This window comes from Odontomachus brunneus, unplaced genomic scaffold, assembly GCF_010583005.1.
Source record: "Odontomachus brunneus isolate Ranch 3 - 2012 unplaced genomic scaffold, Obru_v1 Obru_scaffold_147, whole genome shotgun sequence".
In the NCBI taxonomy this organism is placed as follows: domain Eukaryota; kingdom Metazoa; phylum Arthropoda; class Insecta; order Hymenoptera; family Formicidae; genus Odontomachus; species Odontomachus brunneus.
In genome coordinates, this window is record NW_022639597.1 from 134,043 (window position 1) to 161,769 (window position 27,727).

At 47.1% G+C, this 27,727-nt stretch overlaps 1 protein-coding gene across 20 annotated transcripts in view; it reads right to left on the bottom strand.

The window, feature by feature from the left end:
- Positions 1–27,727, bottom strand: part of LOC116850500 (CUGBP Elav-like family member 2) — a 561,960-nt gene that overhangs the window by 70,867 nt on the left and 463,366 nt on the right. For all 20 annotated transcript variants that reach the window (XM_032828833.1, XM_032828836.1, XM_032828835.1 and 17 more), the window contains one exon: positions 7,158–7,206. In XM_032828833.1, the coding sequence (XP_032684724.1) occupies positions 7,158–7,206 (49 nt within the window). The remainder of the gene's footprint in view (positions 1–7,157; positions 7,207–27,727) is intronic.

Genomic DNA, 27,727 nt, shown 5'->3' on the forward strand with positions numbered 1-27,727 from the left:
GAGAGAGAGAGAGAGAGAGAGAGAGAGAGAGAGAGAGAATACGCTCGATGCGAGACTTTGCCTACTCGTTCACTCTACCGTGCGGAAAGCATTCCGTTTGGAAATCCTTAGAATCGTGCTCAGCGGCGCGGAACACGCAGACACCCTGTACACCCAGCCCGAGTGTGAAGAAATTTAACGTGTTTCCTTTAATGCGCGTTAACGACTTGATATTAGAATGAGCGTGTTATCTCAGGCGTAAATACAGGCAGGAGAGATAGAGGGAGAAAGAGAGCACCGTCGCGTGAACGGTTTTACGAGATAACGTAAAGGAAACGCGCTGAAGAGATAGTTGGAGATTATCAACTGAGAGAGTTATTAGCGTTTTCGTCTTCCCCTCATTTTGTTCTCTTTCCTTTTTTTTCAACGCGCATTAAAGAGGCGGGCAGGCGGTGGGTGAACGGGTGGGTGTGTTGCCTGGCTGTTACTTTAATTAATTCCAAACGTTATCTAACATGGCCTTAATTCGAGCCTTAATTATCAAGATATGCAATTCCGCGTATCGCGTTGAAATATCCCGGGATTATGCAGGACGGGGTGTGCTCGTTGGAGCGCGCGCGGCGACAAAAATCAGCGGCAAATCAGCAAGCGGTACGTCTTTCCTGCATCATCGGTGCCCAATTGCAGCGATAGAACGACGCGCCGCGAGCGTGTGACGTCTCGCCACACACATACTGACAAATAATCGTCGATGATAATGCACTTGGCGAAGATCGACTCTGACATCCAGTCCAGCGAAGCGTCACGCGAAATTACAAAAAAAAAAAGAAGAGCAAAAGGAAAAAAAGGTGAGAAAAACGTCCCGCTTGCCGGCGCGACGACGAGGCGAGAATTTTCCGAACGAGCGAAGCGCGCACTCGAGCGCCTCGCGCATTTCGCATGCTAATACGATTCCGCCATCGAGAAACCGCCGTCGCAGCAAGTGCAAAACGCGCCGTCGGCGTCCGTTTCGCCGTACGATGGCGCGGCACGGGCGACGGGGGAGAGTCGCTTTTTGCGTGGACGCAATAAACAATAGATAAGGTGTTCGACCGAGGCGAAAGACGATGCACGATTACGGCAGGTACGTGTCCCGCTTACGAATCGCTATCGCTGACTCACCGGGCTTCTGCCCGATAAGATAGAGCTTATCACCGATGGTCGCGCGTCGCCCGCTAACCGCAGTGGTTCCGCGTCGCTGCTTCCCGCGACCGCAGGAACGTTCCCCGGCAGCATTCATGCAGCGAGGTGCTCCGAACAGCGGAGCACTCTTGTCCACGCGCTAGTTACGCTCTCCACGGTGCCGCTCTCGCTCATAATTTATTCGCCAGCCGATTGCGATACGATCGGACGCGATGGCTCACCGATGCGAGGTCGGTCGCGCGGCCGAGAACGCGCAATTATTAACGCCTCGAATTCGATGCGCAATCCTCACTTCCAACCTCGTTCGTGCCGCGATTCAGAAAAATCGCTCATGTCATTCGCGAATTTATATTTATGCTGTTTTATTTATCTATACGTTTTCTTAAAGGAGCACGCAGTCACGCAACGTCCGGCACGTACCGGGTGGACGATTCTGCGTCCCACGACCGCGTTGCTCGCGATCGCGGCACAACCTGTTTCCTACAATTTTCGATTATATAACGAATAAGTGTTGAGCTCCCTCGCGTGCGCGCGAAAGACGAATCGCGCAACATTTCGTAACGTTTAATAAGCACGAGCGCACGTGCATAATGCGAGGCTCGGTGAAGTTGAATGCGTGTGTGACAATGACATAAATTTCATTACTGCACGCGTAGCGCCGAGTCGCACTGCAACTTGCGTGACTGTCATTTTCTCAAGCGAACGAGTCTTCGGCGAGTCCTCGGCGGGGAATTTCGATTTCAATGTAACTTTGCCCGCGGTAGAATGCGGTGTACAACCCGCGCGCTCGAGCGCAGAAATGGAGTTATCGATGAATGCATCGGATCGCACGAAGCAAAGTAATAAACAACATCAAAGGGCTTCCCAATTAAGCAATCGCACAAAACCCCAACGATGCGCCGCGTTGCGTTCATCATCTCGCCAATGAAAGAGAGCCCGGGCCGGAATTCTATTCGGATAATAACTAGATCGTTCGCCGCTACGAAAGGATAGTAGGAGAGCGCCGGTCAAAACACATACACATATACATGCACGCAAGGGTTCCAAATAGAATATAATATAGCAGACATGTTCGTCGTCGCGATCACATTTCGAAACATTGAATTCGAAACCGAGAAAACATAAGTCATTCATCGGAATTACTCCCTTTGTTAGAATATTCGTTAGGATACATTTCGCATAACTGCGACCAAACGAGAACAATTTTTTTTCTGATAATCGATAGTAAATCGACCAGATAGGGCGCGTATCCGTTTGCGTCAGGTCCGAGATAGATTGGAGGGTTTTAAAGAAGAGATAGTTGCGGATGGGTTGACAATAATTTCTCTTCAGCGAATGCGCGCGCGCGCGCAATTGTTAGCGTGGTATAATCGTTTCCACGAAGAAATCGACAACTAATTTAACTCCAGACTCTCTCACGTCCGTCAAGGCGCGACGTAACTGGGTTGAGACAATGTCGGAGACCGGGGACAGGATGGAACTCGCCGGGTAAGCGATCAGGGTTGCCGTGTCGTTACTCGCTAGAGCCTGGGGGCGAGCCCCGGGTCTGTCAGCCAAAATAAACAGAATGTCACGGATATAAATAAAGCTTTCACTCTCTTCGTTGCTTCTTCTTTTCGTAGGGCTGACGTGCCCGACGCCGTGACAGAGGCTCCTTGATCCATCGGCGTGCATCCCGTCGGAAACGCTGCTAAAACCGTCCGCCCGCCGCTACGTCATTGACTGAAGTAATTATAGGACGAGAGATGAAGTCCGCCATCCATTCAGTGTCGAATGATCGAATGGGCAAATGGAGAGAAGAGTCCGCGCGCGTCTCGATTATCCCGCTTGGAAGTCGTTGTCTCGCGGAACAATGTTCTGCTCGAGCGGCCGTGTCGATTGAGCAGAAGAAACTTTCGCCGAGAAAGAATAACTGTTTTGCTGCCGGCAAAACTTATCGTCCCGTTCCTTCTAGTTTATTAATTCGTGCAAGAAGTCCGCGCGCGGTTAGCTCTCGAGCAATCATACGAGAGAAATTGAAATCTTTTAGTATCTAGCGAAATATTGGAAGTAACTTGAAGCAGATTTGGCACAAATGGGATCAGTTCCCAGATGATCGATGAATAGCAGTGATTCTTGATCCGCGCACATTGATCTTCGTAAATATCACTGATACACAGTGAAGCCATTTTGTTATACGAGATCTGATTATACGGGCACACGTACACACATACACGTACTACACCCGCGAAATACGTCTACGTGTTCTCAGGGAGGACGAGGAGGAGGGTAAGTAAGTTTCACGTTTGACTAATCTCGCGCTTCTCGCACGTGAGCCCGTAGTTGCTTTATCCGAATTCGGCTTACGTCAGTTGCGGCGCTGCGTTCACGAGATTCGCCTAACGACAAAAGCAACTATAATACTCTGATACCGGATAACGCGGCTGCGGAGAAGAGCGAGCGAGTGAGCGCGCACACACGCTCCCTTCTTGTTTACTATTTTCCCGTTTTACTGGGATTTGCATGTAGCCACAACGGCACTATTCATGGCGGTCGCGGCGCGCACGTCCGCATCCTATATGGAAAAATCCTTTTCCGGATTGCACGTGCGCGCGGTTACGAATAGCCTGATCTCGGTTTCGGTTACACCACGTCGTGTCTATTCATTTTTATCTACAACCCCCGGACGCGCTATGCACTTCTACCCCAGTTCCGTCTGCTCCGCCTCGCCGCTCCGAATAAGACGGGATTTCGTAGTTTACCGGGAAGAAAGAGGTTTACCGGCGAAAACGAGGGCGACCCTATTATAATTGCCTGCGCTCTTCGCCACGCTCGACCTCGGCGAACGATTGAGTCATGCGCAAATTTCAAATTGTGTAGTTATTCCGAATTGAATATAAAAAGAAAGGGACAAAAAAAGGTGTACGTGCTCGCAGCATTTTAATTTACTGGCTATTATTGCGACATACATTCACGCATGAATTTTTCATTTCATCTTTATGCTGCATTACACTTTTAAGCGTTACGCACACAGTATTGTGAAGTAAATGTTTCGTTATCGTGTTTATTTAGCATACAGCTTTAATTCTTACGCTTGTTCTAGTCACGTTAAATATGTAACTTGCAGCGTCAGTGCCACTCCGTTATATTTGGAGACTTTCAATAAAAGTCTAACAATATTTGGAACACAGAAAGTGTGAAAGTACGTTGGTTGCACGTGTCGAAATTCTCGCGTCGAGTCATAGTCCGATTTTAGATCTCATTACAGTGTTTCCGCCGGATCTTTGCCGGAAGACATCTCTTCTCTTCGCACTCTGAAGAGCGCATCGAACGCAGTTTGTGAATTCTTTCGCTTAGCGATGCAATTGGATTTCTTCCCCGCGCGTTAGCTCCTCCGCCGTACGCGAGTTGCCTGCCGCTAACTCGATTGAAAAATTAAGGCGGGTTCAACTGCGAGGCAGTCGCGATTGAATGGTTAACCAACGAAGTAACTTCTGTTTAATACCTAACTGCCGCGCTAAACGGGATCGAGCGTTGGTCCGTGTAACGCGGTTACTTGATCCAGGATCTTGTTCGCGCAACTGCGCGAGCCCGAGCCCCCCTCCGCAACAAACAAAGTGTCAGAATCAGGTTTCGGTTAGCGCGCGCTTAACGCGAGGTGTAAAGCCGCTTGAATCTTGGCGTGATTACAATTTGGCACGTCATTTGCACGTAGCGCCGTCAGTGCGGCGCCCGAAACGGCAGTGCGTTGCTGCACTTTGACAGTAAAAACCGGGCCGCGACGCGCGAGCATCCTCCGGGGGATTCTTACGCGCGTACGAAATAGAAAAGGGGACAAATCGAGACGAGTAAAAAGGAGTAAAAAGGGAGAAAAAGGTTGGAAAGGGTAAAGTGGGAAAGGAGCAAGCGAGCGCGGGCGACAGACAGACAGACAGACAGACAGAGAGAGAGAGAGAGAGAGAGAGAGAGAGAGAGAGAGAGAGAGAGAGAGAGAGGGAGAGGGAGAAAGAAGCGCAGAAAGAGGGTGAGGAAAGAGGAGTCCAGCCGAGCGCGAGCACGTGACGGGTGTCGTTAATATTTCATTAGCATTCGTTTTGCGTCGTCCCACCGACGTGCCCGGTTTTATATACGCTCTACGTTACACCCCCGTGCAGCCGGTAGTCGGATTTTTATTGCTAACGCGGCGCAGTTATCCGTAAAAAAATCGCACGTTTTGCCGCGTCCGTTGACTCCCCCCGGCTGGTTTTCGCGGTGCCATTCGATACGCTTTTCGACATAGCCGAATTTTTACACGGGGACCCTTTTCCGATTGCCTACGCGCCATTGGGAGATATTAGAGGATCCGACATCCTCTACGGAACCTTTCATCGGCTGAACGACATCGTTTACGCACAAGGGGACGGTGATGTTTCTTAATTATTTCAAGATTGCGCTCTGACACTTTTCACGAACCTTATTGAGGATATATAATCACTACAGAATTATTTATTCATTTATTTGACGTTCCCTATTTGGCCTCTCGCTAATAGTAGTCTCCCCCGAAAGAAAATTTCCGTCTCATAAAATAATTCCGCGAAGAAGAGTCGTTCAAGAAAAGCCATTGTTATTGTATGATTAATTTAGCGGCCTTCGTTTACGCGTCAAAACGGGATCGAAATGCGTCATCTAAATGATCGCAGAACAATATCTGGAACATTTGCACGGTATCACTCAGGCGCATGTGTGCATAATATCGCGACGACCGGGAGGGGAGGGTTCGATGATGAGAGTCGCAAGTGTTCGAGGGGAGCGTGAAAGATAAAGCGGAGGAAACGCGTTGCGTAAGGATTCGCGCGCGCGCAAGTTGCTTCCCCGTCGTCCTGGTAACCGGCAAGTCAGTTCCGCGCGTCGCGCCAGCGAAATTCACCTATCCTTGCGACTCTCCTGACCGACCTTCACCGTCCTACCTACACCTACCTACCGCTCGGTGCTTCGCAGCTCGATTATGTCTTCTTTGACTACGCAATCTCGACAAGCCCCTCAATTCAGCCAATTAATTAGCACTTAATGAACGTGCTTTGAGCTGCATTCCCCGCCGAGGTTGCGACGCTCGGAGAGAGTTAACCTTACCTTCGCGAGTGGTATTGTTGTCTCGTCTCTTTTGGTTGTTATACCGTCATGCCACTTTGCTCGGAATTCCATTCTTAATCGAGCCAGAGCCTCGAGACGATCGAGCGACCATTAAAAAAGCCGCTGTTATAACCGGGATCTTATTATACGCTGCGCGGGAAGGGTTCATTATAAAACTCCGAGGTCGAACGAGATCCGTGCTTAATGTGTTTTTAACATTAAAAAAAAATAACTCGAATTGCGTTTTCCACTCTCGAGACTTGAAGTCTTGTCTTTTGTCGCGGCGGAATTAGAACGCATACTCTACAGGGAAAAAAGGGATATAGTGCACATAAGCAGAAATATTTAGTTGTGAGCAGCGCAGTTGCATCATCCTAGTTACCTTTGCATGATTGATATGATTCAATTATTTTAGTATATCGACTACATCAATTCAGGTTGATCCAGTTGTGGCAAGCAGAAATCGGTTGGGATGACATTTACTATGGATACACTCTGAGTGGAGCAACTAGATGCCGTCACTGCAACTCAGCAATTGCTCTGTGGTTGCAGCAACCACATGATTAGTTAATAATTCTGTATTTTACTATTGAATCTGGTTGACACAAGCAGATTTATGTATGAGACAACCGTGTACGGTTTCTACCGTGTGTCTTTATTCGGATCGATCGCAACAGTAACTTTCAGGCAACTTATCAGTAATTTCTCAACGCTCCTTCGTGAAATATATCGTTTCAATAACAGACATTGTATGTCTTTTTACGTAAAAGTAGAACAAGTTCGATACCGCCGCTTGGCGGCGGGTCAAACTTTCTGAACGTTTCTCTGTTTTCGTCTGAGCCCCGATCTGTCGGTCGCGAGCCGAGTGCGGCGCGTGTTTCGCGAAAGTAATTAAAATCTGTACTTACCGTTCCGGTTCTCGCTGTCGGCGGGCTTCATCTGGATCGGATGGCGCATCTGGAAATAAAAGAATCAACGATATAGTCCGCGTTTTTCCGTAACAGCCTCCAGGACTGGCCTCATACGATGTATGCGCGCGCGACCTTATCGCCGTAGCTTCGAAGGCGTTCGTTCGGGCGTAATAAAAGCGACATTTATTATTGATAAGACCGCCGATACCGTCGACGTTAGACGGTGAGTTCGGGTGTGAAGTTCGTTCCGCGCTCTTTGAAAAATGCAACGACGAGAAGCCGTTTGCGCGGCTCCTACCCGACGCACTTACACGGCGAGCAGGTCTTATTCTAAGGATTCCCAGCTATTTCGCGCGAAACCGAAAATCGAGCGCGACGTAACGCCGGAATTTTCCCTGTTTACAGCGACCTTCGTGTCGCTGGCACGAATACATGTCTGCATCTATTGATATGCGACATTTTCGTGCTTCCATATACTTCTCCCCGTGTGAATCGTACTCTCTAAAGTAAAATTAGTGTATTCTCTCTTTCTTCTCACTGAAATGCTTATAATTTAAAATTATTTAATTTTGTTGTCAGCTTGAGCACTTTTGTGAAATTCAGCTTGTTAGTCAAGGAATTAATCCAAATTAGTGAGATGTAAGACGAAATAGTAAAGTAGGTGTTTCTACTATGAGAATCAGTAAATACGGTAAAATGGTTCTTTTACTGATTCAGTCAGAAACATTTAGCTGATATTCACTTGAAGAGATTACGATCTCGATAGCGCAGGATGCTATAGAATTATTAACCTTTTATCTATCTACTGCTTGCCACGTGTTATCCCATCGGAAAAGTGCGTTCTCTCAATGACATTTGACATTTGTCGTCATTTATTTTCAATAATGATCATTAAAATATAAATTTGCACTGTTGTGGAACGTCAGATATATCGTTGCTCGCGAAGGCAGTGTTCATTATTGTTAACAGAATCGCGAACGTATCGTGGAAAGCCATCGAAACGCGCGCGCGATACAACTCTTTGATTAAATATATTTATGAGCAGTGCGCGATGGCGAGCGCGTTCTGGAAGAGCAGAGTTCCCACGTATGATCAATCGCTCGTGCGAATATGGAAATGATTTCGGCGTATCTGTGCGGTGGAACGTGTGCGCAACGAGATTTTCTACGCAATGAATCGACTCCGGTCGGGTCGTGGTGCGCGCCGCACGTTTATTCTCGCACAAACACACGCGACGATCTTCGTGAATAGATAAGAACTCGGAACGCCACAGCCGCACACGCACAGCAGGGAATGCGTCGCGGCGACTGTACATCCGATTATCTATTGTCCGTGGCAATAAAATCGATTTACGCCGAATTTAATTGTGTGGATTTTGCCGCGGGGTAAAATTCATTGCAATTGATGTTTTAGCAATTATGCGATTGAAACGGAGTATGCAGAGCTGCGCGAGCGATTTTCGAGTAAATGAATGTTATCGCGGTCGGACACGTGCGCGGGCACTCGTATTTTTTACGCGCGCGTTTAAAATACCCACTCAGATTATTTCAATAGCGCTCTCGTGCAGAAGCTTTCGGATAAAAAGGGCTCTCTCAATTAATACTCTTTTTTTTCTTTTTTAAATTGCGTTACGATGTAACGGCGCGGTGCAATAACCGATAAACCTCAACGGCCTCGTTCACAGCTGCCTCGTGTTTCCGTTGTATTTATTGCATTGGCTGACTAATTATCACAATGCGGCGCGCGCCCACGCACACAAACACGCATCCATACAGGCATCCCTCGCGCGGCTCGAATTTATCGATATTAGTGCGCCTCGCCGTGTAGATGTCGTTTAATAATTTCAACCAGCTTTCCACCCACCGAGACTCGTAAAAAATTAGTGAGACGATTATTCAGGCGACGAGTAAAAATGTGACGGCAGTATCGTAAAGTCGAGTCCTTATACAGGCCAGATAATGCATTATCGCGCCGTAACGAAATATTTGCGTGCGAAATAAGGGAGGGGAGGGACGGAATAGCGCGAGCAAAAGAGAGGAAGAAGATAACATTTATAGGCGCGCTGTGTGCACGCGACAGATCTCCCGGAAGAAAATGGCAGATGATCTGACATTTCCGTTTATATTACGGCGATAGTTATCACGTGTCCGTGAGGAATAAGCCGTTGGTTTTTACGACGCTCAAATGGTATCGATTGAACCAGTCAGATGCTACTTGGACGCGCGGGAGCGCCGAACGAGGAATCGCGATCTGGGTCACACTGTACTGAGCTCTTTGTATCTAATTTAATTGCTGCGCTCGTTAAATTCAGTTCCATCACTCGATCCTGACGAGACGACGGGGTAAGCTTGATCGAGACGTTCGAGAGAGAAAAAGAAAGAGAGAGAGAGAAAGAGAGGGAGAGAGAGAGAGAGATGGAGAGAGAGCAAGGAAGAAGTCTTAGGCCCGGTTGCACCAACATTTTGGTTTTAAGCGAGATTGAAATGTACATCTGTCTTTATTCACTTAGAAAGTAAAGATAAAGATAGATATATGTTTAAGTTTCGCTTAAAGCCAAAATAATGTTGGTGCAACCATGCCTTAGACGAGCCGCCTTCGCGGTGGTCGTATCTAATGAATGACTCACGGTGTTGCGCGAAGCAAACTTGAAAGAAGCGAAGAGCGCAATCCGCCGACGTGTCGTCGATTATCGGATAAGCACAAGCGGCTGCGTCGGCGGTATTATCATAATATTTAAAAGCCGACAAGTGACGGCACGGATCGGAGTCGATGCCGAAGCGAGGCAAAAGCTGCGCGTGTTTGTCGTGTCCGCGTCGGCACGAATAGCGGTTGACAGTACGATCGTTTGAGAATCACATGAGTGATGATGTTTGACTGCAAAGAGAAAAAAAAAAGAACAACGTTTTTGCATCGAACGATCTCTCTCTCTCTCTCTCTCTCTCTCTCTCTCTCTCTCTCTTTCAATATACAGCTGTAGGCACCTAATAAGGCCTTCCATCACTACTCAACGTTAACCCGGGAGTGGACGCGTATCGGTCATTTCGACCGAAATATATTTAAACACATATATGTGTAATAATTAAGTAATAATTAATAAATTACCAATCCAATTATTAAAAGAAACATAATAATTGAAGGAAATAATTTTATGTCACTATTTCTTCTTTTTCCCATTTTTTTTACCATTTCTATATCTAATATGTTTAGGAAACATATTAAACTCATTATACATATGTGAATATATTAAAAATAAAATCATAATATTTTTATTTTAACTGCATTAGTAAAAAATGACATTATTTTAGTTTAATAAAATAAAATAAGAATTTCTTGCTTCTACTTTGATTAACTTAAACATTGGTTCAATAAGCTTAAAAATTTACTTGATAAATTTAGAAATAGAGAATAAATCTTCTTGATTTATATATATATATAATGGCAATATTAAAAGTATCACATTATGTATTGTTTCAATAATTCAACTATTAATTTTAATAATATCGCTATTGAATCAAGAAAATATACTCCAATTACGCGTGTTGTTGAAAATTTTATTGATTTAACAAAAAAAGAGAAAACTGTCGTCCAACTACGATGTCGGAAAGACAATAGACGTTCGGCGGCACATCGAGCGACGCTGACGCGGCAGAGATAAAAGATTAGCGTTAGTAGGCGCGCTATGGTCTTTTAAACCGACTGCAAAAAACGTATCAAATTTCATATAGAAATAAGCGCGTCTGCTTCTCCATGCTATACAAGAAAACATCAAAGAAAATTATATCGATTATTATCGATTGAAATTACGTAAAAGCGAAAATACGATAATGTCAATAGATTAGATGATATAAGTAGAAAACGAAAAAGTACGGGGAAATGACCGATACTCCCGGCTTAAAAAATGTGTATTATGTTAACAATGTCATTCTCAAATTAATAGATGGTCCTTGATGTTTTTTTAGAAATAATTCAAAGATATTTTCCAAAAAATCACAGATCGAACAAGTTCGAACACGTCTTTACGCCAAGGCAGTTCCGTTTTGTAAATGCTCGAATTATCTATCGATCGATTGATGAGTCGCGCTCCGCTTCTGTAAAGGTCCCGCAGGCCATTCGGCATCGAAGATCACGTGTCTACATAACAATGAATTTGCGACGAACTCTCGTTTCTACGGTTGCTCGGTTGCAAGCTCCCACAAGGATTGGGCTCTACCGGGGCCTTTAATTCCGCAGACAGTCATTTTCATAACTCCTCCAGTCTAATGTAATCCGTCAGGCGGTTTACGGTCGTTTTTAGCGGCGAAAGGGTTAAGACTTCCCCCAGCAGAGCTGGCGGCGCGGCTCGCTTAGGAACTCCGGTGCGCTCATTTGCCATTCATTCTCGAAACTGGGTTGCTCGCAATTGTGCCTCTGGTTCGCAGCCGTCTGCGCTCGGCAAGGATCATCCCGAGATACGAATCCGATCTCGGTATCGACCGGCAGGATCGATACGCCAGCAGGCCAGGTATAATCGGCCAACAGCCACGATTGCGATCGAAGATTATGCGCATCGACTAACGACCCATATACCACAACGATGATGTAATCTGGATGCACCAGATTCGGTATATAACGGACGGCAAGGCGGTATACTTTACCGATACAAGACATAACGAAGGCCGAAACCGTGCAATAATTTCGATACTTGCAGTATATCGAGGGAGAAGCTCGGCGTTCTTACCAGAGAAGGTTCTGTATTTTTCGACGGCTCAAAAAGACAAAACAATTATTATTATTATTAAATAATTGTTATGTCTCTTTTTTGAAACCACACGCGTTTTCATTCTCTGATGTTAGCTATCGAAGAAAAGGTTTAAAAGAAACATAACAATTATTATTATTAAATATATCTGTGTGTGTTTTCGTATCGTAAAGCGGTATCTTTCTCCGAAGAGATGATTTCAGCGAGAAGCGCCGCGAGATTTGTAATCTTTCGATAGGGTTTTTCGAGACGCGTGATGCAGGTTTGATTTCCACATGATTATTGCTCGCGAACTGTAATAGTCACGACGACGAACATGTCGCTAAGACTCGCCTGGGATATATCGCAACAAAATTTCTCGTTAATCCGCTGCACGGTCTGCCGACATAAATTAAACGACCCCGTAGATCAAGAGTATTTTACATGCTCCTAAATAGAGCACTGGATCACTCGGCTATGTGTTGCTTGGAGAGATGCCTACTAGCCGGCCTCTTAAATCAACGAGCGAAACGCTCGTACCGAAAACCAGTCGCGCAAATATTGTCTATTTGGATCTTCGTGAACGTTCTAGATTGACGAATAAATGACTGGCATTTATATAAAAAGACCTACAAACACGTCAGTTTTCATTATTTCGAACTGAAGATGCTTTGCGAGAGAGATCTCTCTTTCAGAATGTTGACGCGATGAATCTTTCCCGGACATCCGTCCTATCGATATTTCATTGAGGAGAGACTAACGATTGATGGAGAAACACGTGAAGGTTTCATTTAAATGCGAAATAACATGCGGAGAACAAATTGTAAAAAGCATAAAAAAGAGTAGGATTTGCGCCGCATCGGTTGAAGAATACAGCGTAAAAAGAATTTGTCCGAGGATAAGGGGATGCATCTCGCTCGGGAGGACGCGATATCGCAGTGGGTGAGAAGGAAAGAGAGAGAAAAGAGAGAGCGAGAGCGAGACTTCAGGATATTCTATTTGCGAATCTCCTCGATACTCCGGACGCGAAAGAATTTCTCGTATCGCGCCGTGAGAGCCAGCATGAAATTCATATCTATGCTAAGCGCGTGGCGCGTTTGGGTTTAGTGCCTTCCGCATCGTACCTTTATATTGCGGCCGATTCGGTAATTTCGCGCACGGCAAGCCCGCTTAAAGACGACGGACGGTTCGACTCCGGCGCGAGGATGAACGCCGCCTCGGCGGGACGACGGAACTTTTTGTAATTCTGTGGAGTGCGAGTTTCGCACAACGCGAAAATGTCCGGGGGAGATATTTGGGGAGCGCGTACGCGCGTACGTGAGCACGGGGGAACGATACCGCGATAAACCGGCGGAGAAATTAAATGGGATCCCATGGGTTTCTAAATGCTCCCCGAGAGAAACGCTTGATATCCTCGGAATAATAAAATATCCGGAATAGCTGGAGCATAATCGGCTTTCAGCCTTCCGAACGTACAATCTCCCGCTGACGGACTGCAATTCTCGATTTTTAATCTAGACTCCGGTTCCCCAAGAAATGAAGTTCAACAGTTTCCGCGCGAAGGAAAGCGCTCCTTCTCGCGCGCGCGCGCGCGCGCTGCGAGTGAAGTTACACCCGTGAATTTCGCTGTCGAGCGTTCATCCTCATTTGGGAAGTGTAAGTTTCCAAGCTCGCGGAAATTCTTTCTCCATGTCATAAGTCCGCGCACGAGGGGAGGATGCCCCACCTTTTATCTCACTAAATTTTAATCCACCTATACACCGATAGGAGGAAATTCTTCAGATACCGTCACCAGGAATTACGATGTAATGTTACCTCGTGTCGTACGCGGGACTTTAAAAACCGAGCTGCATAAATCAGCTGTGAGAAATATCGCTCTGTCTCTTTATCCATTTGCTCGACTCTCCTCCTCGCCTCGGTGTCGTGTCGCGGACGTTTTCAGGATATCGAGAGGATAGTCTCGAACAGCTTGGGCTCTGGCATGCATCTTCGCTTCTCCACTCTGTCGTTCGGGAGGCGGAGGACTCGATTTAAAGTTACACCGCTGCTTACGTATTCTCGCGCCCTGCTCATTTCCAGGGTACGCCGAAGAGCCCCTTTATCCTCCTTAGCTCAGCCGCGTCCGGACTGCGAAAGTAGCAGTTCCGTTTTCCTACCAGACCGGCGCGTCGCGTCGCGTCGCAGCGCCTGCTGACTCCGGCTTCGTGACTTTTAATCTCGACCCCATTGTGAGTCCGGCGGAGGGTAATTTTTATAATCTTCGCGCGGGGACGGGCCGCGGGGGGTGAGAGAGGGGTCGCGCGGTGTGACGACTGGATTTAAAGTCGCACCATCCTCCCTTTTCAGGCGTCGTCACGCTTTAAAAAGGACGCGCTCCGCTTTCTACCCTCTCGTCCACTCTCGCTCTCTTTCGACGCGTCTTCTCCTCCTCACTCTGGATCCCGTGAGTTTCCATCATCATCTCGACACCGATCTCTTCCCCTTCTCCCGTACTTTAATCGCCGACAAAACTACAAAAGTGGCAGTCCGCACTTTTGTCGCCCGCTGACTCCTGACTTCCGCGACTTTTAATTTCCGAGGCTCTCTCCTTCGTCACTGAGGGTAGGGTTACCTTTCGTGATATTTGTACGGACGTTGGGTTTGCTGAAATATTTCAGACGGCTCGAAAAAAGTCACAGTCGAATTATCTCTCTCTTTTTCTCTCTTTTTCTCTCTCTCTCTCTCTCTCTCTCTCTCTCTCTCTCTCTTGCCTACGCAATGGTTTATAGATCGCGAGAAGGAAACGGTGACTGATGTTTTTGCTAAAATTGTAAGTTAATCTTTGACTGTCGCGCGGTGGTGAGTTTCCTTTCTAACTCAAAAAAGAAAAAAACCACGAAAAATAATACGATTTTATCGTTTGAAATTATTCATCCGCGGTTTTAAGAGAACTGTTACTTTACGGAAATGCTTTATTGAGTCTGGATGCATCTATAGACGCGGTTTTCTGTTTCATATTTATTTATATCTTCCGCCCGTATTCCATATCGAACGAATCGAATATTGTCTCGACAAGGTAGTGGAGAGCTGCGCGATACCACTCGTAAAACCTTTAACACAAGTCGCGCAAACCAACACGGCGAAATCTCTCGGAGAGTTCGCTTCTGAAAAAAAAATGGAAAATATTATTTTTGCACGTTCTGCACGTACGCGCGCCAGATAACCCCTTTCTCTCTTCCTCCCTCCCCCGAATAATGCAGGCAATAGCGACCGGAGAATTGATCGCCAAGAAAAATTCGCTTTTGTTCATCCCCGCCCGCATATTTCCCACCAGGTCTTTCAACTGTGCGGTATAAATTCAATATCCACACGGTAAAAGCCGATCGGCCAGGGTGCGCTTTGACATTCGAGGGGTTGCCCCGAAAGTGACAAGGGCGCGTAGGCGGAGTGGCTGGCATGGCGTAGGATGCGCGCGTAGTAGGTAGCGGGTATTAAAATCGACGTATTCGACTCAAGGGCTCGGCCGTCGTATCGCCATTTATAAATTCGTTTCACGTACCGCCACGTCGGGCAGCGCCGACAGAATGAAAAAAGGGCGCGACGATGGCGGCGGGGGCGAAGAGAAGGTAAGAGAGAGAGAGAGAGAGAGAGAGAGAGAGAGAGAGAGAGAGAGAGAGAGAAAGGGCTTTTTTCTCTCGGAGGGTGGCGGACGCGAGCACAGCTACGAGAGAAAGAGAAAGAAGGAGAGGGGGAGAAAAAGAGAGATTGAGCGCGCTTCGTGAAAAATCTGCATGGATTTTAGCGACGGCGCGGCGGGGAGAAAAAATGCGGCCGCCACGTGCATCCGCGCGAACCGACGCTCTCGGTGAGGGTGGGCGCCGGCGACACGGCGAAACCGATGTTCTCAATGAAGGGAAACATGAAATACGAGAGCGCCCGGTGGCGCAGCAGCCCGGAATGAGAAAGGATCAATTTCTGGTCGATTTTGCGCGACGAGAGTAAACACGCTCGTCAAATTTATGGCCGCGCTCGGTAATTCTGTCTCTCAAGGCCGGTTTCATCAACGTCATTTATCTTTAACCGCGATTTATCCGATTTCTTGTAGCTGATGGCGGCTTCGTTTCTACATCAAGTTAATTAAACTACGGTCGACAGTTAATCAAGGTTAGTGTGGTCCTTCAGCGGGAATTATAGTAACAATCGCGCGATTGTTTCGTGAGTTACTTCCGCGAGATCAATTCGGCGCTTTTGCCACTCGCTGCAACGCGCTGCATCTCAAAAGTGGTATACCGGATATTTCATCAAAGATAAACGTATCATAATGTTACAGATGTAATGTTGTCGACACACGGAAACGCATTTCGCTTCGCCTCTTGAATATCGTCAATTTGAAAAAAGAATCATTATCATGATTTTTCGTTCGATGTCACGAAGGAGACGGATTTTTAAAAATTGCGCGTTTGATCATTCCTTTGCGATAAGTTATACGATAACTATCTGCGCGCGACTATCGCGCGGAAATATAAACCTATTTCTCGTCACACATGAGGTATCGACATGTGCAGAGACATGTCTTCAGACTGCCTGCAGAGCTTGTCCTATCGTTAATCGATCATTAGTGCTTATTAATATCTCAATAATTACCGCAACAGTTTACAAGATAATACAGGATTTTTCTAGTTAACAAGTTCTACTTGCATATTTACAGAAAAATATATGTTGCATTCAAGTAAATATTACTTGTAATATTTCATAAAAGTTTATGTATCCGTAAATCTGTCATAAGTTTGTTACAAGTATCAAATTATTCAAAATACATTCTGAATCTTAGTAACTTTAACATTCTAATCAAGAATATATTAAATTAAAGTAAAAATCCGGTTTTCTCACTACACGGAGTGAAACCAACTTTTTCTTCGATGGAGTCGAATAATATTTTTGTAAAGATATTAAATTTTTCTTCTGAACAGATGTGATGAGCTTTTCCCAAATTTGTAATGAATATCAAGAAAGTTTTCCTTGTTGAAGATCAGTATTACTCAAAAGAAGAAGAATAGATTGAACAATTAACAATAGAATGATATTGTTTTGTGTACACGAGCATCAAAGTATTATCCATCCCGCGAAACGCTGCCCTTCAAATCTATGAATGTGTTTGATAATTCAGTTTCTCGGAGCGGGATCACCACGAGTAGTCATGAATTTAAACGTTTCGCGGAGGGTTGGTATTTGCGTCGCATGCCGGGGGACACAGCGGGACATTAATTCTCCGTTACTAATAGCTAAGAGAGATTATCTACTCGGCCGAGGATGAGCGAGAGTCGGCAGAACGAAACCGATGTTCTCTATGAAGGGGGCGGAATGAAATACGAGAGAGGGTGGCGTGGCGGCGGCATGAGAAAAAAAAAAGAACAGAATTTCGCTAGATGTGTTGCGATAGGAGAGCCAAACGTGCCCATCAAATTCATGAATAATGGTTGTACGGGATAATGTAACCTGCCAGTCAGAGGCGTAGATAAATATCAATACGGATTCTAGATCATCGACTGGGCCATTTCGCGGAGAGTGAGCTTTTAACCCTGTCGGCATCGGCTGCTTTATGTATGACGCGCGATATTAATTTCCCGTTGTGTAGCAGAAATAACGGGGGCGATTTTCGTCGCCAAAGTGGCGCGATAAATTTATACCGTGGGCGTGCGTTTATTATCACGAACAACGTAAACACATGCGTTCGCGCGCGGAGAATTTATTTAAATATCCGTTAAACTTTATTTGTAAGCATTTATTAAATGTCTGATGAATATATCCGCTGAATACCAGATAACGCGTGCTGGTCGGATATTATCATCGCCGGGGTTATAATCAAACTTTAACTGCTAATTGATCAATAATATAAATTTATAAACATACGCGCGTATGTACACACGTGCATTCATAAATGCAAACGTATAAAAGAAGCAGCGTAATATCGCTCGGCTGTTTGTTCTCGCGCAAAAGCCGTGCAATTTTCATGTGCTTATTATTTTGTCATTGTCGTTGATGATGTAATCGTGAGCCTCTTGCAAAAACACGCACCGACGACTTCGGCGATCGAGCGCACGATTTACGGCCCGCGATTCGCGTGCGAACACGGGAGGAAACGATGCATCATGCGTCGTCGTGTGCGTAGGCGCGGTGCACGCCGTCTTCGCGCCTTCGGACGTATTTCACCGCACGTCTCGACGCGCGGGAGAGCGCATAAATTTTTATCGCAGCGCGATGACGCCGTCATCGTTATCGCGGCCGGCGAGAGACCCCCGGGACATACGTCAACAGTTTTCCGCTACGAAGTTGCAAACGGCGCGTCGTCATTCAATTTCCGTGACGCGGCTTCCTTCGGCCTGGGAGTCCTTTCAGCCCTATTTGGCGTGGCCGTGAGTTTTCGAGAGTTTTCGCGATTTATCCGGCGTACGATCTCGTCTTCATTTCCGTCGCGCGTGTCGCCGGGCTTTCGCCGAGTCGCCAGTCCGGAAAGCCGGGGATGTCTGGCGTCTTTTCATGAAAAATTAGCGAGCGAACGAGAGAACGCGTTTTGTCGAGCGGTTTGTAAGTTCGATGGATCGATCCGGCGCGGTGCACGCTCGGTTTCGTGGCTTCTACCCGCTCCCTCCCATTCAACCGACGGAAATTAAACGATACCTGCGGATGATATATATTCGAATATAAATCCGTTTACTTTGGACTTGGCAGAATGGAATCCAGGCCCACTTGTGCGCTTAAACGAAGTGGAGTGCAGTGACTATCGATTAGCGTGCACATTGCGTCGTGGCTATGTGCTTTATTTTTCGTCTTCGCGCCTTCCTCGAAATAAGTGTAAGATTGAAGCCACGTTTCGAGCTGGCGCAATTGTCGCCATTTCGCGCAATCCCGTTCTCACGATTTTGATAATCGACGATAACGATACTTCTCACGCGGAATTTTGCGAGTCATCCTCGAAGCTGGCGTAACCGGTGCGCGGTCACAAATCTTGGGACGTAAAGCTCTATTCCGACACGCGTCGCGTAAATCTCGGCGCCTATAGCCGGTCGAAGGGAAGCGTCCCAGAAGATTGTAGGTATAATAAAAGCTTTATGTCTACCATAAGGGGGAAATAAAAAAAATTATAGCTTCCACTTTTTCATAGGAAATGCGGAGCATAGTTACGAGCCATAATTTAACGCGCACCGCGAGTGACGCGCTCGCGCGCACAATCGAATCCGTCACAGCGGTGTATCTCCCGTATTTTCCGCCGAATTTGCCACGAAAACTTTTTAACAAACTCGCGCGCAGTCACAATGGCCGTATGTGTCTATTCATGTGGAGTACACGAAAAAAATTATACCCGTTTGAGGCACTGATTACGTTCCCCTTTGTAACGATGGTGCGATCGAACTTTCAGAGAGAGAATAGCATTTAAATTGAAAAAGTATTCACAAGTTCTCCCTTTCAGATGTGTTTCCATATTCATAGTTCCATATTCATAGGTAATATTAAACCTGCGTCTTCACAATTATAACGTGTAAAGAGATACACGTATTCAAACGAAATTTTCATATCCTGTCGAAAGTTCTCGGAGGGATAATGGAACATTTCATTCGGAGATCTTCTCAGCTCTTTATACAATCAGAAAACAAATAATACTGTCCCCACACATAACGTAAAGCTTACAAAAAAAAAAAATTACACACAAGAGGACGACAATAGCATTTTTGTGGGCGATATTCCGGGGATATGTATCGTGATTTTTAACTATGGACGCGATATCCGCGACGCGACTGCTGATTCGGGCGAAATAAAAAAAGGAGGAAAAAATAAAAAGCCCGATATTTCCGATTTTTGGCGAGAATACCAATCTCTCCCCCGCGCGATGGTTATGAGCCATAATTTAAACGTCCAACGATCGGCGCGCGGTATCCGTTGCAGTCGATTGCCCGGATTTTCCGGAATACCAATGGGGCACTAAAAGTGATTAAATTACTTGGCGAGCCGGCATTCGGTAAACTAGGCGGTGATTGATACACGTGGGTGTGCGAGCGCGCGCGTTGCGCACGAGCGACGCGCGATCATTTATGCGTGACTGACGTCTGTTTACTTGCCGCAGATTTGCACCGGCATTGTACGATCGGGTGGCTCGCGTGGTTGATCTAGACGACCGCACGAGGGTGCGTTTCGCGAGGACGTTTAAACGAGGAAGAGAAACGGAGAGGAACGAGCGCACAAATATACACACGCGTCTCTCTCTCTCTCTCTCTTTCTCTCGTTGCCCTGCGTTTCTAAAATTCAAGAAGCTCCCGACGACTCGCGGTCTTCCGCTCGCGGAATACAATTGCAATTGATTACCCCTCGCGATGACTCTTGCAACGAGCGAGCGAACGCTCGCTCGTTCCACTCGCGCTATCAATTTCCATTTCGCGTTTCTATCCGGCATGGGCGGGCATTTCCGTCGGCGTGCCGCATTTCTCAGGGAAATGGGAATCGATTTGAAGAACGCCGCTGCGAAACTGCAGTTGGCAACACGCCCTCTGCCTGTATGTCCCCGAGCGCCATCGGGTCATCCCTCTGGTGTCCCATTCCGGCGGATCAACCCCTCGCGCCTTTCTTTCGCCATCCCGATCTCCTAAACGTGCGCTTTTTCACTGTCCACGAAATATCTTTACGACGACGCGCGCGCGCGCGACGTTTCGCTATATTCTTATTCTTTTCGTTTTCTCTCTTTCGCCCCCTTCACATCCCTCTCACTCTTTTCTCACCTCTCGCGTGGAGAGTCTCGGGAAGAGTCTCGATTGTCTGACGCGGGCGGGAAGTGCAATGGAGCCGGGGATGGGATGGAGGAAGTTGTCGAAGATCGTTATAGCGAAAGAGGTTCGCGGCGCGTTTCGGGATGGCATGTTAGATCCCGGTTTACAGTAACGCCAACCGCGATTCATAAACCGCTGAAACTACTTCGGAACGATCCTCGTGAACACGATAATAATGTCGCGACGTCGTACACGGAAGAAATAGTACGGCTGGTCCACACCTATCTAGTAATATCTATAAATCTAGTTGTGCCAGTCATACTATCAGAGTCAGTCATAGAATCATATAGATTCAATAGCAAAATATTATTATTACTTTATTATGTGATTGAACTACAAGTAACGATATTTACTTGCTTTAACCAAAATGCATCCATAGTAAATGTCAGCCCAACCGATTGCCACAACCGGATCACGCGTAATTACATGGATGTGCCAAAGTAACTAAGTCATATCAAGCATACACATCGCACACAGATAACTACCGTGACGCAACTGTGCTGCTCACAACTAGATATTTCTGATTATGTGCATCATATCTTTTTCTTCCGTGTAAGAATCAAATAAATTCGTTTTTGGCTTCAAATATTTTTTAGCGAAAAAATACTTGGACAAGTGTACATGGATACAAATAGCAAAGGACAATATGAACGGGAGAGTAAACACGATATATAGTAGTGTTTCCACTTATTGAAAGTAGAACAATAATGTCACCGTGCCACGAGAGATATTTCGCTAGGAAGGCTCTCCTCGGCGCGGATGTTTCGTCAAAAAATTTCAGTCGAACAGACATTTGTTGTCTGAGTATTTCGTCAAACAGACGTTTTATCGAATGTACGTTTCGTCGATTCGAAGGTGCGCCGTATCGCATATCATATATCACTCTGCGCGCGACGTGCGACAACGTCTTAATTTATTTCGCGAAAATTCCACGATAATATCGCGTGAATTTTTTCTTCTCGTTTATCACACGTAGCATACATACGAGAACTTATCAAGGATCTTCTCGTTCGGCAAAACCGCGTTGCAACCGAGCAAATTTAAAATATTTAGTGTGGAAGAGAGAAGAGATCGAGCACGAGGGAACTTTTTACGGATATGTAGCACTCGCGGCGAGAGATCAGAAAGTTATGAGAGACCGGACTATTTTCGTGGGGGAAAAAAATCGACTGCCCGCAGGCGCAAGGAAGAGCGCCCAATAAAGCCGACGTTGTTGTATCGCGCGCGTACTCGATGCTGTCCAGGGGTGATATATCCGGAAATTGAAAGTTTCCCGTGGAGGACGCGGGGGTGTGGAGGCCGGCTCGCGGACGAGACTGGCAGGTAGGAAGAGAGATTTGTCTCACCGTGTCATGGGAGATCACTATTTCTTTATTTCGTGTCGCTTCGAGCGGAATCGTTCTACGCGTCGTCGGAAATATTCGACGACTCGGGATAATATACCACGTTATAATATCCCCCGGGAATTGGATTGAGGTTACAACGGCCAGGTGGAACGTAGGCGCGCGCGCGCACAAGTATACATGCACTTCGCATGCGCATCTGAATACACACAAGTGCATACACGTCGCGATTGTGTATTCGTCGCGAGAACAAATCGATTATTCGCGGATCGTCGTATGACTAATTGTTTCGGAATCAGATTTTTGCGGGAATTGTGCTCGCGGGTATTCCCCCTTTCACCCTCTCATGTTTTCTCTCTCTATCTCTACCTTCCCCTCTCTGCCCTGCCCCTCTTCTTCCGCCGAATAAACGCGGAAGTAATTCCCCTACTGAAGCGATTTCATCCCCCGTATATTTCCATTTGCATCCGACTTAAGCGTTTCATTTGTCATCGCGGAGTTGCAGTGCATCTCCATACGGACGATCCGCGCTTTTCGATTTAGCCACGGGCTTACGCGGTCATCGCGGATTTTCGTCCGTCACGAGCAAAAGCCCGCTTGAAAATGGCAAATATAAATATCCAACTAATTTCCATAACTTATCGACGAAGTTTTCCGTTAAACGAAATAAGCGAGCAGGCGCCAGCGCGAAACTGCGCAAAGGACGCACGGCGGTGTGTACCTCCACTCCTCTTGGAAGTTTCGATTCTGAGTATCTCGGCGATTAAGCTTTAATTTTGATCTGGTTTGATGTTCACTCGGGATAAATGAACAAATTGACAAAGGGGGATTTCGCCGTCCACTTGGCAGGCACGAGCGCGCGGAGGAGCTTCGGCCCGGCATTCTTTCAGTATTAATATTAAATAACTCCGTAATGAAGTCTCCGGATCGGCGCAGAGAAATTAGAATTTCATTAGGGAATAAATTCTCGTCGGAGCCACTTTTTTCTCGCGCGTCGCAATTTTTCCCCCGTGCTAATCCAATCGCGAATTATAAATGTGCAATATCGATTTATAGCGGGTGCGTAATGAAATTAGCGTGTTTACACCTGCATCGCGTTCGTGTAACACGTGCGTAATGCGAGGCGCTGCAGCGTGGAAGCGCTGTGACCCAGTTGCAAACTAAGAGACCGATCGACGAGGAAGAATACAGAGTCCTCTTCTATGAAATTACATTCAATTCTACACCCGACAAAGAAAGTGGAGTGCGCTGTCGCCGCCATTTCTATAGACGCGAGAGGAAAGAAAAACGCGCTCCTGCCGCGCGAGGGCAGCTATGAGCGCTTGTCGCTCAAGTACGCTCCACTCGTTAACGACCGGATAACAGAAATAAAATTATCGATTATTGTTATTGCGATTATATATCGCCAGGATAGGTCATAAATTACTAATGCAATTATCTGAAGTGTTCGGCAATATTCAGTAATCGTGTCGGATTATACCTGCAATCGGGCCAAATAATTGTTGAGTTCCATAATTGGGCTGGGATTTGACTTCACGTATGGGGCACAATGTCAGTTTTAATCTGGGAAAAAATGTGCGCTAATTCTAGTACCAATCGTGTGATGATAACGCAAACACAGAGGAACAGAGGGAAATTTCTCGGATGCAATTTAAACCTGTCCGTTTAAAAATCTCCTCAACCCAAGTACGAATTTTTTTGAAAACACTATATTTTCGTATGTATTCTCTCTCTCTCCTTTCCCCTCTCTCTGTCTTCCTGTAATGGAAAACCGTCCAGAAAGTTAAAATACAAAGATAAATGGACGTATCAAAGAGGATTAAATTTAAACAAATTGGAACGTCAAATACGTACTGCAACGTACGTCCTCACGATTTTGAGAAATTAATTTCCGCAAAGGAGCTTTATGCGAGGAGAACATGCTCCGCCAATTCTTTTCCCTTAAACCCCCTGAAGTTGATCCGCATTTCCAGTTCATTCTCATATGCGGCGACACGTGTGTGTACTTCTCCCTTCTCACGGTCGCGTCTTCTTCTCCCCAATTTCTTTCCAGCAAATTTATCCGGTACTCGCTGTCCTCGTGTCACTCCGCCCGAGATTACGTGACGTAAAGCCTAGCGGGAGTGCCGGGTTCTCTCTCCTTTCTATTTGCGCGAAGAAATCTCGCGGTCCAGCTTGGCGTGGAGACGCGACGCGACAGAACGGACGTTCATCTCATGCCAGGCGCAACAAATCTCTCAGGATGAAAAATCATCTCGAGGAAATGGGACGGAATTTTTGCTCCTCGCGATTTATCAATGGCGATAGCGAAACGGACGACCGGGACGGATAAAAGTGTCAACTTTCGGCATCGATATCGAGAGACCTCTCCTTTCCACCCCCATCTCCTCCTCCTCCACCCGCTGCGGAGTTAATGCTCGTGCAGGGCGCCATTTCCCGAGTCACTGAAATATCTCGCGCACCATAGTGGTATCATTTCTCTCGAATCTCTCGATTTCTTACGACGGCTCGTGATACCTCGCGTGATACCGTCGTTCGGGGAAAAGCTGCGGCGGAAGAATATCGCTGGATCACGGCGAAGGCAAGAGTACGCGCTAAGTTACATCGTGCTGTTCCGTCCTTCGGCACAATATATTTCTTCCGGCATCACCTTGACGTCCTCCTCTCTTCAGTTACGCGCGCAAGTGTAACGAGCAATCGATGAGCAATCCGCTCTTTCTGCCTTGCACAATCACGCGTCGCCAAACAGGTCGATATCGTGGAAGGCTAATCTCCGAAAAGCGGGCACGCCAATAGCACACGCATTTAATGACTCCACTGATAACAATAACGACACCTGCGAGCGTTATCGCCGCGCCGCCCCACGTTAAAATCTCTCGTTCAATTCGCTCGCAGCCTGACCAAGTCCGAGTAGACGTAATCAAACTGTCGCTACGGCCGTCCCGCCGTCGCCTCTTGCCATTCTCTCTGCCTCATCGATTTCGCATCAAACGTGCCACTCGCACGTGGCCGCGCGTCACGCAATACGTCATACCGGTGACTCGGTGATTCGCATATTCGAAAAATTGGTCGCACAGGCGAGTCGCGACGCCGCCGTAGCCGCCGCCGACATCGTGTGGACGCTTAAAACCGCCGCCGCCGTCGTCGTCCGCGGCGAGGCGAAAGTCATTTCGGCCGGTAATTAGTTGCCCGAGTCGCGACAAATTGAAAAAGTTGCTGAGAAATGGGACGCAATTTAGCCCGCGGCCGCACGCGCGCGACGTTTTCGCGACGATAATCCAGTCCGCTGTGTTGCTGGCCGCGGAGCGCCGCGACGCAAATCGAATTCTTCCGTGTTTCTTCTCCCGCTGCATTCTGCGTTCTCTCTCCTCCCCTTCTCCTCTCTGTATTTTCCTTTTCTTTCCGGCACTCGTTAGACCGCCGACCAGCCAGCCAGCCCGCGTGAAACTTCGCGCGCTCCGACATTTCGCAATTCCGCCGGGCTCTTTCTCTCGTGATAAATACGGACAATCAACTCTTAAACGCGTAATACCTCCCGTTTCCGTTTGGCAAAGACGCGAGGCACTTGACGCGAGGCGCGTAAATCGTCGCCGGGGCAACGGATCGCCCGTGTATCGGGCTTGTGCGGTACGACGCGCGTTGATTCGCGCGCGAAGATCCATACCAGCATTAATCCGCTTAATGGGTCCTTCCGGTCTCCCGCGTATTTTCTAAGGCCTTCGCGAAAGCCCGCTGAGCCGCACATGCGCCCGCCGCGCCCACAGCGGATAAACGGATGAAACAGCGCTGTTCACTAAACGCATCTCGAATTCGGGAAATCGCGAATTCTATCGCCTTTTTCACATACAATCGAGAATCTCGCAACGGAACCGGACAAAAAATCGGAGCGATTCCAGGGACGACGCGCGATTGTCGTCGTCGTCGTCATCCTCGTCCTCGTCAAGCATGGGCGTTCTCGCCGATCGGCCTTTCTCTTTTTTCCTCACATCCATCCGCCGATCGTCGTTTCGCCCCTGCTCTGCCACCCCCAGCCGCTCCTCTCTTCATCCGCGACCATTATCTCGAACCGATAATGACGTCCATTATTTTTTGTTACTGCAGCGTGCACAGGGTAATGGCGGGTCGAGGGGTGGATATAGAGGGTGTTCGTTAGCGCTCTGGAGAATCATACGATGTCGTTATGCGATTACGACGCTCGCCTCTGCGAAGTGGAAGCGCTTCCGGTTCTTCGCACTCGCACACCAGACGGTCGATGACTCCGTTTTTCTCAGCCAACAATCGCATTTCTCTCGGTGTCGCGGGAAGACGATGTCGCGGCGAAGCGAGAGCGAGAGAGGAGGGAGGCACGATAATCCGTTTAATTGGTGACAAATTATACGCGCTTGGTCCGCCGTAACTTCGATTCTCTCTCTCTCTCTCTGTCTCTCTCGTGCCTTATTTCGCGATAAAATGCGGGATGGGGAGACGAGAGGTGGAAAGTTAATTATTCAGTTTACGACTTTTGCGCGTCTCGCGTTTACGCGCCTCACGTATCTTCGTTCTGGCGCTTAGTGCGTTTTACGATTCAATTTTCACACCCCTGTCTGGATTATCGAGCGGCGCGTGATTGGGTAACTGTCAGCATTCTGGATTTATGCGTGGCGCAAGACCTCCAGTTTTGTGTTTATCGAGTAATTAAGGCCGCGCGAATGGCGTGCCTTCGGAGGCAAAAAGGACGTGTAATACCGGAATCGTTGCGCTTCCTTTCGTTTGCATATTCAGTTGCAACTCTGCGAAATGCATATTTGACTATATCGAACGTACAGTCAGATTTCGCGACTCGATTAATCGATGCAAATTTGCAATTTATCCTGGTTGAAGTTTTCCACACAAGACGTGTCCCTTCTATATTAAGCCTCGACTCGTCCAAAGATTAAATTTTCATCGGAATGGGGTCGTGGGTTATTCGTATGTTCCTTTAGCGGATGCCTTCCGGGAAGTGCGGTTGCCCGATAGAAGTCAACTTCGCGACGTGGAGATGCATGATGGATGCACCGATCCACAAACTGACAACTGTCTCGGCGTAATTTAAGACAGAAATATAGGTCGGACGGACGGTTGTTCCGCTCGCGTGTGTTACCGGGTTCCTCCCTTTCATTTGCGGCATCAAACGGAAAAACAAATAGGGAGTGGGACAGCTTGGCCCTCGTCTTTGTCGCTGCGCGATCAACGGCGTGATTTATTTTTGGCCACCCGCTGGGCATCCGCCAGTACTCGAGGCTGTCTTGCTCGTACCGCGTTTGTACCGCGGTGAGTCGCGGCTTTCCGATTGAAATATATCGATTGCGCACGGTAAATGTCTGATTCAATAGCCGCGGTAGTCGTGCTTCATTAAATTGCATGTCCCATGAAATCAGTGTGTCAATAAATCAAAAGCAGAAGATTAAATTGTCGCTATTTATTAATGTAAATTGGGGCGAGGGGAGGGGGCAGGCGATAATTTATGCTTAAATATCTGTTAATAATACGCGGAATTTATTTTTCGTTATCTGAAATTTACAGCCGCGGGAACCCGCGGCGTTCAATTTTTATCTCATCCGTGTGGCACGATTCGATATGATCTGCAACGAGATCGTTTGTATTTCGTGGCACGTTGAAAAAATGCGAGGGAAAGAGAGAGACAGAGAGAGAGAGAGAGAGAGAGAGAGAGAGAGAGAGAGAGAGAGAGAGAGA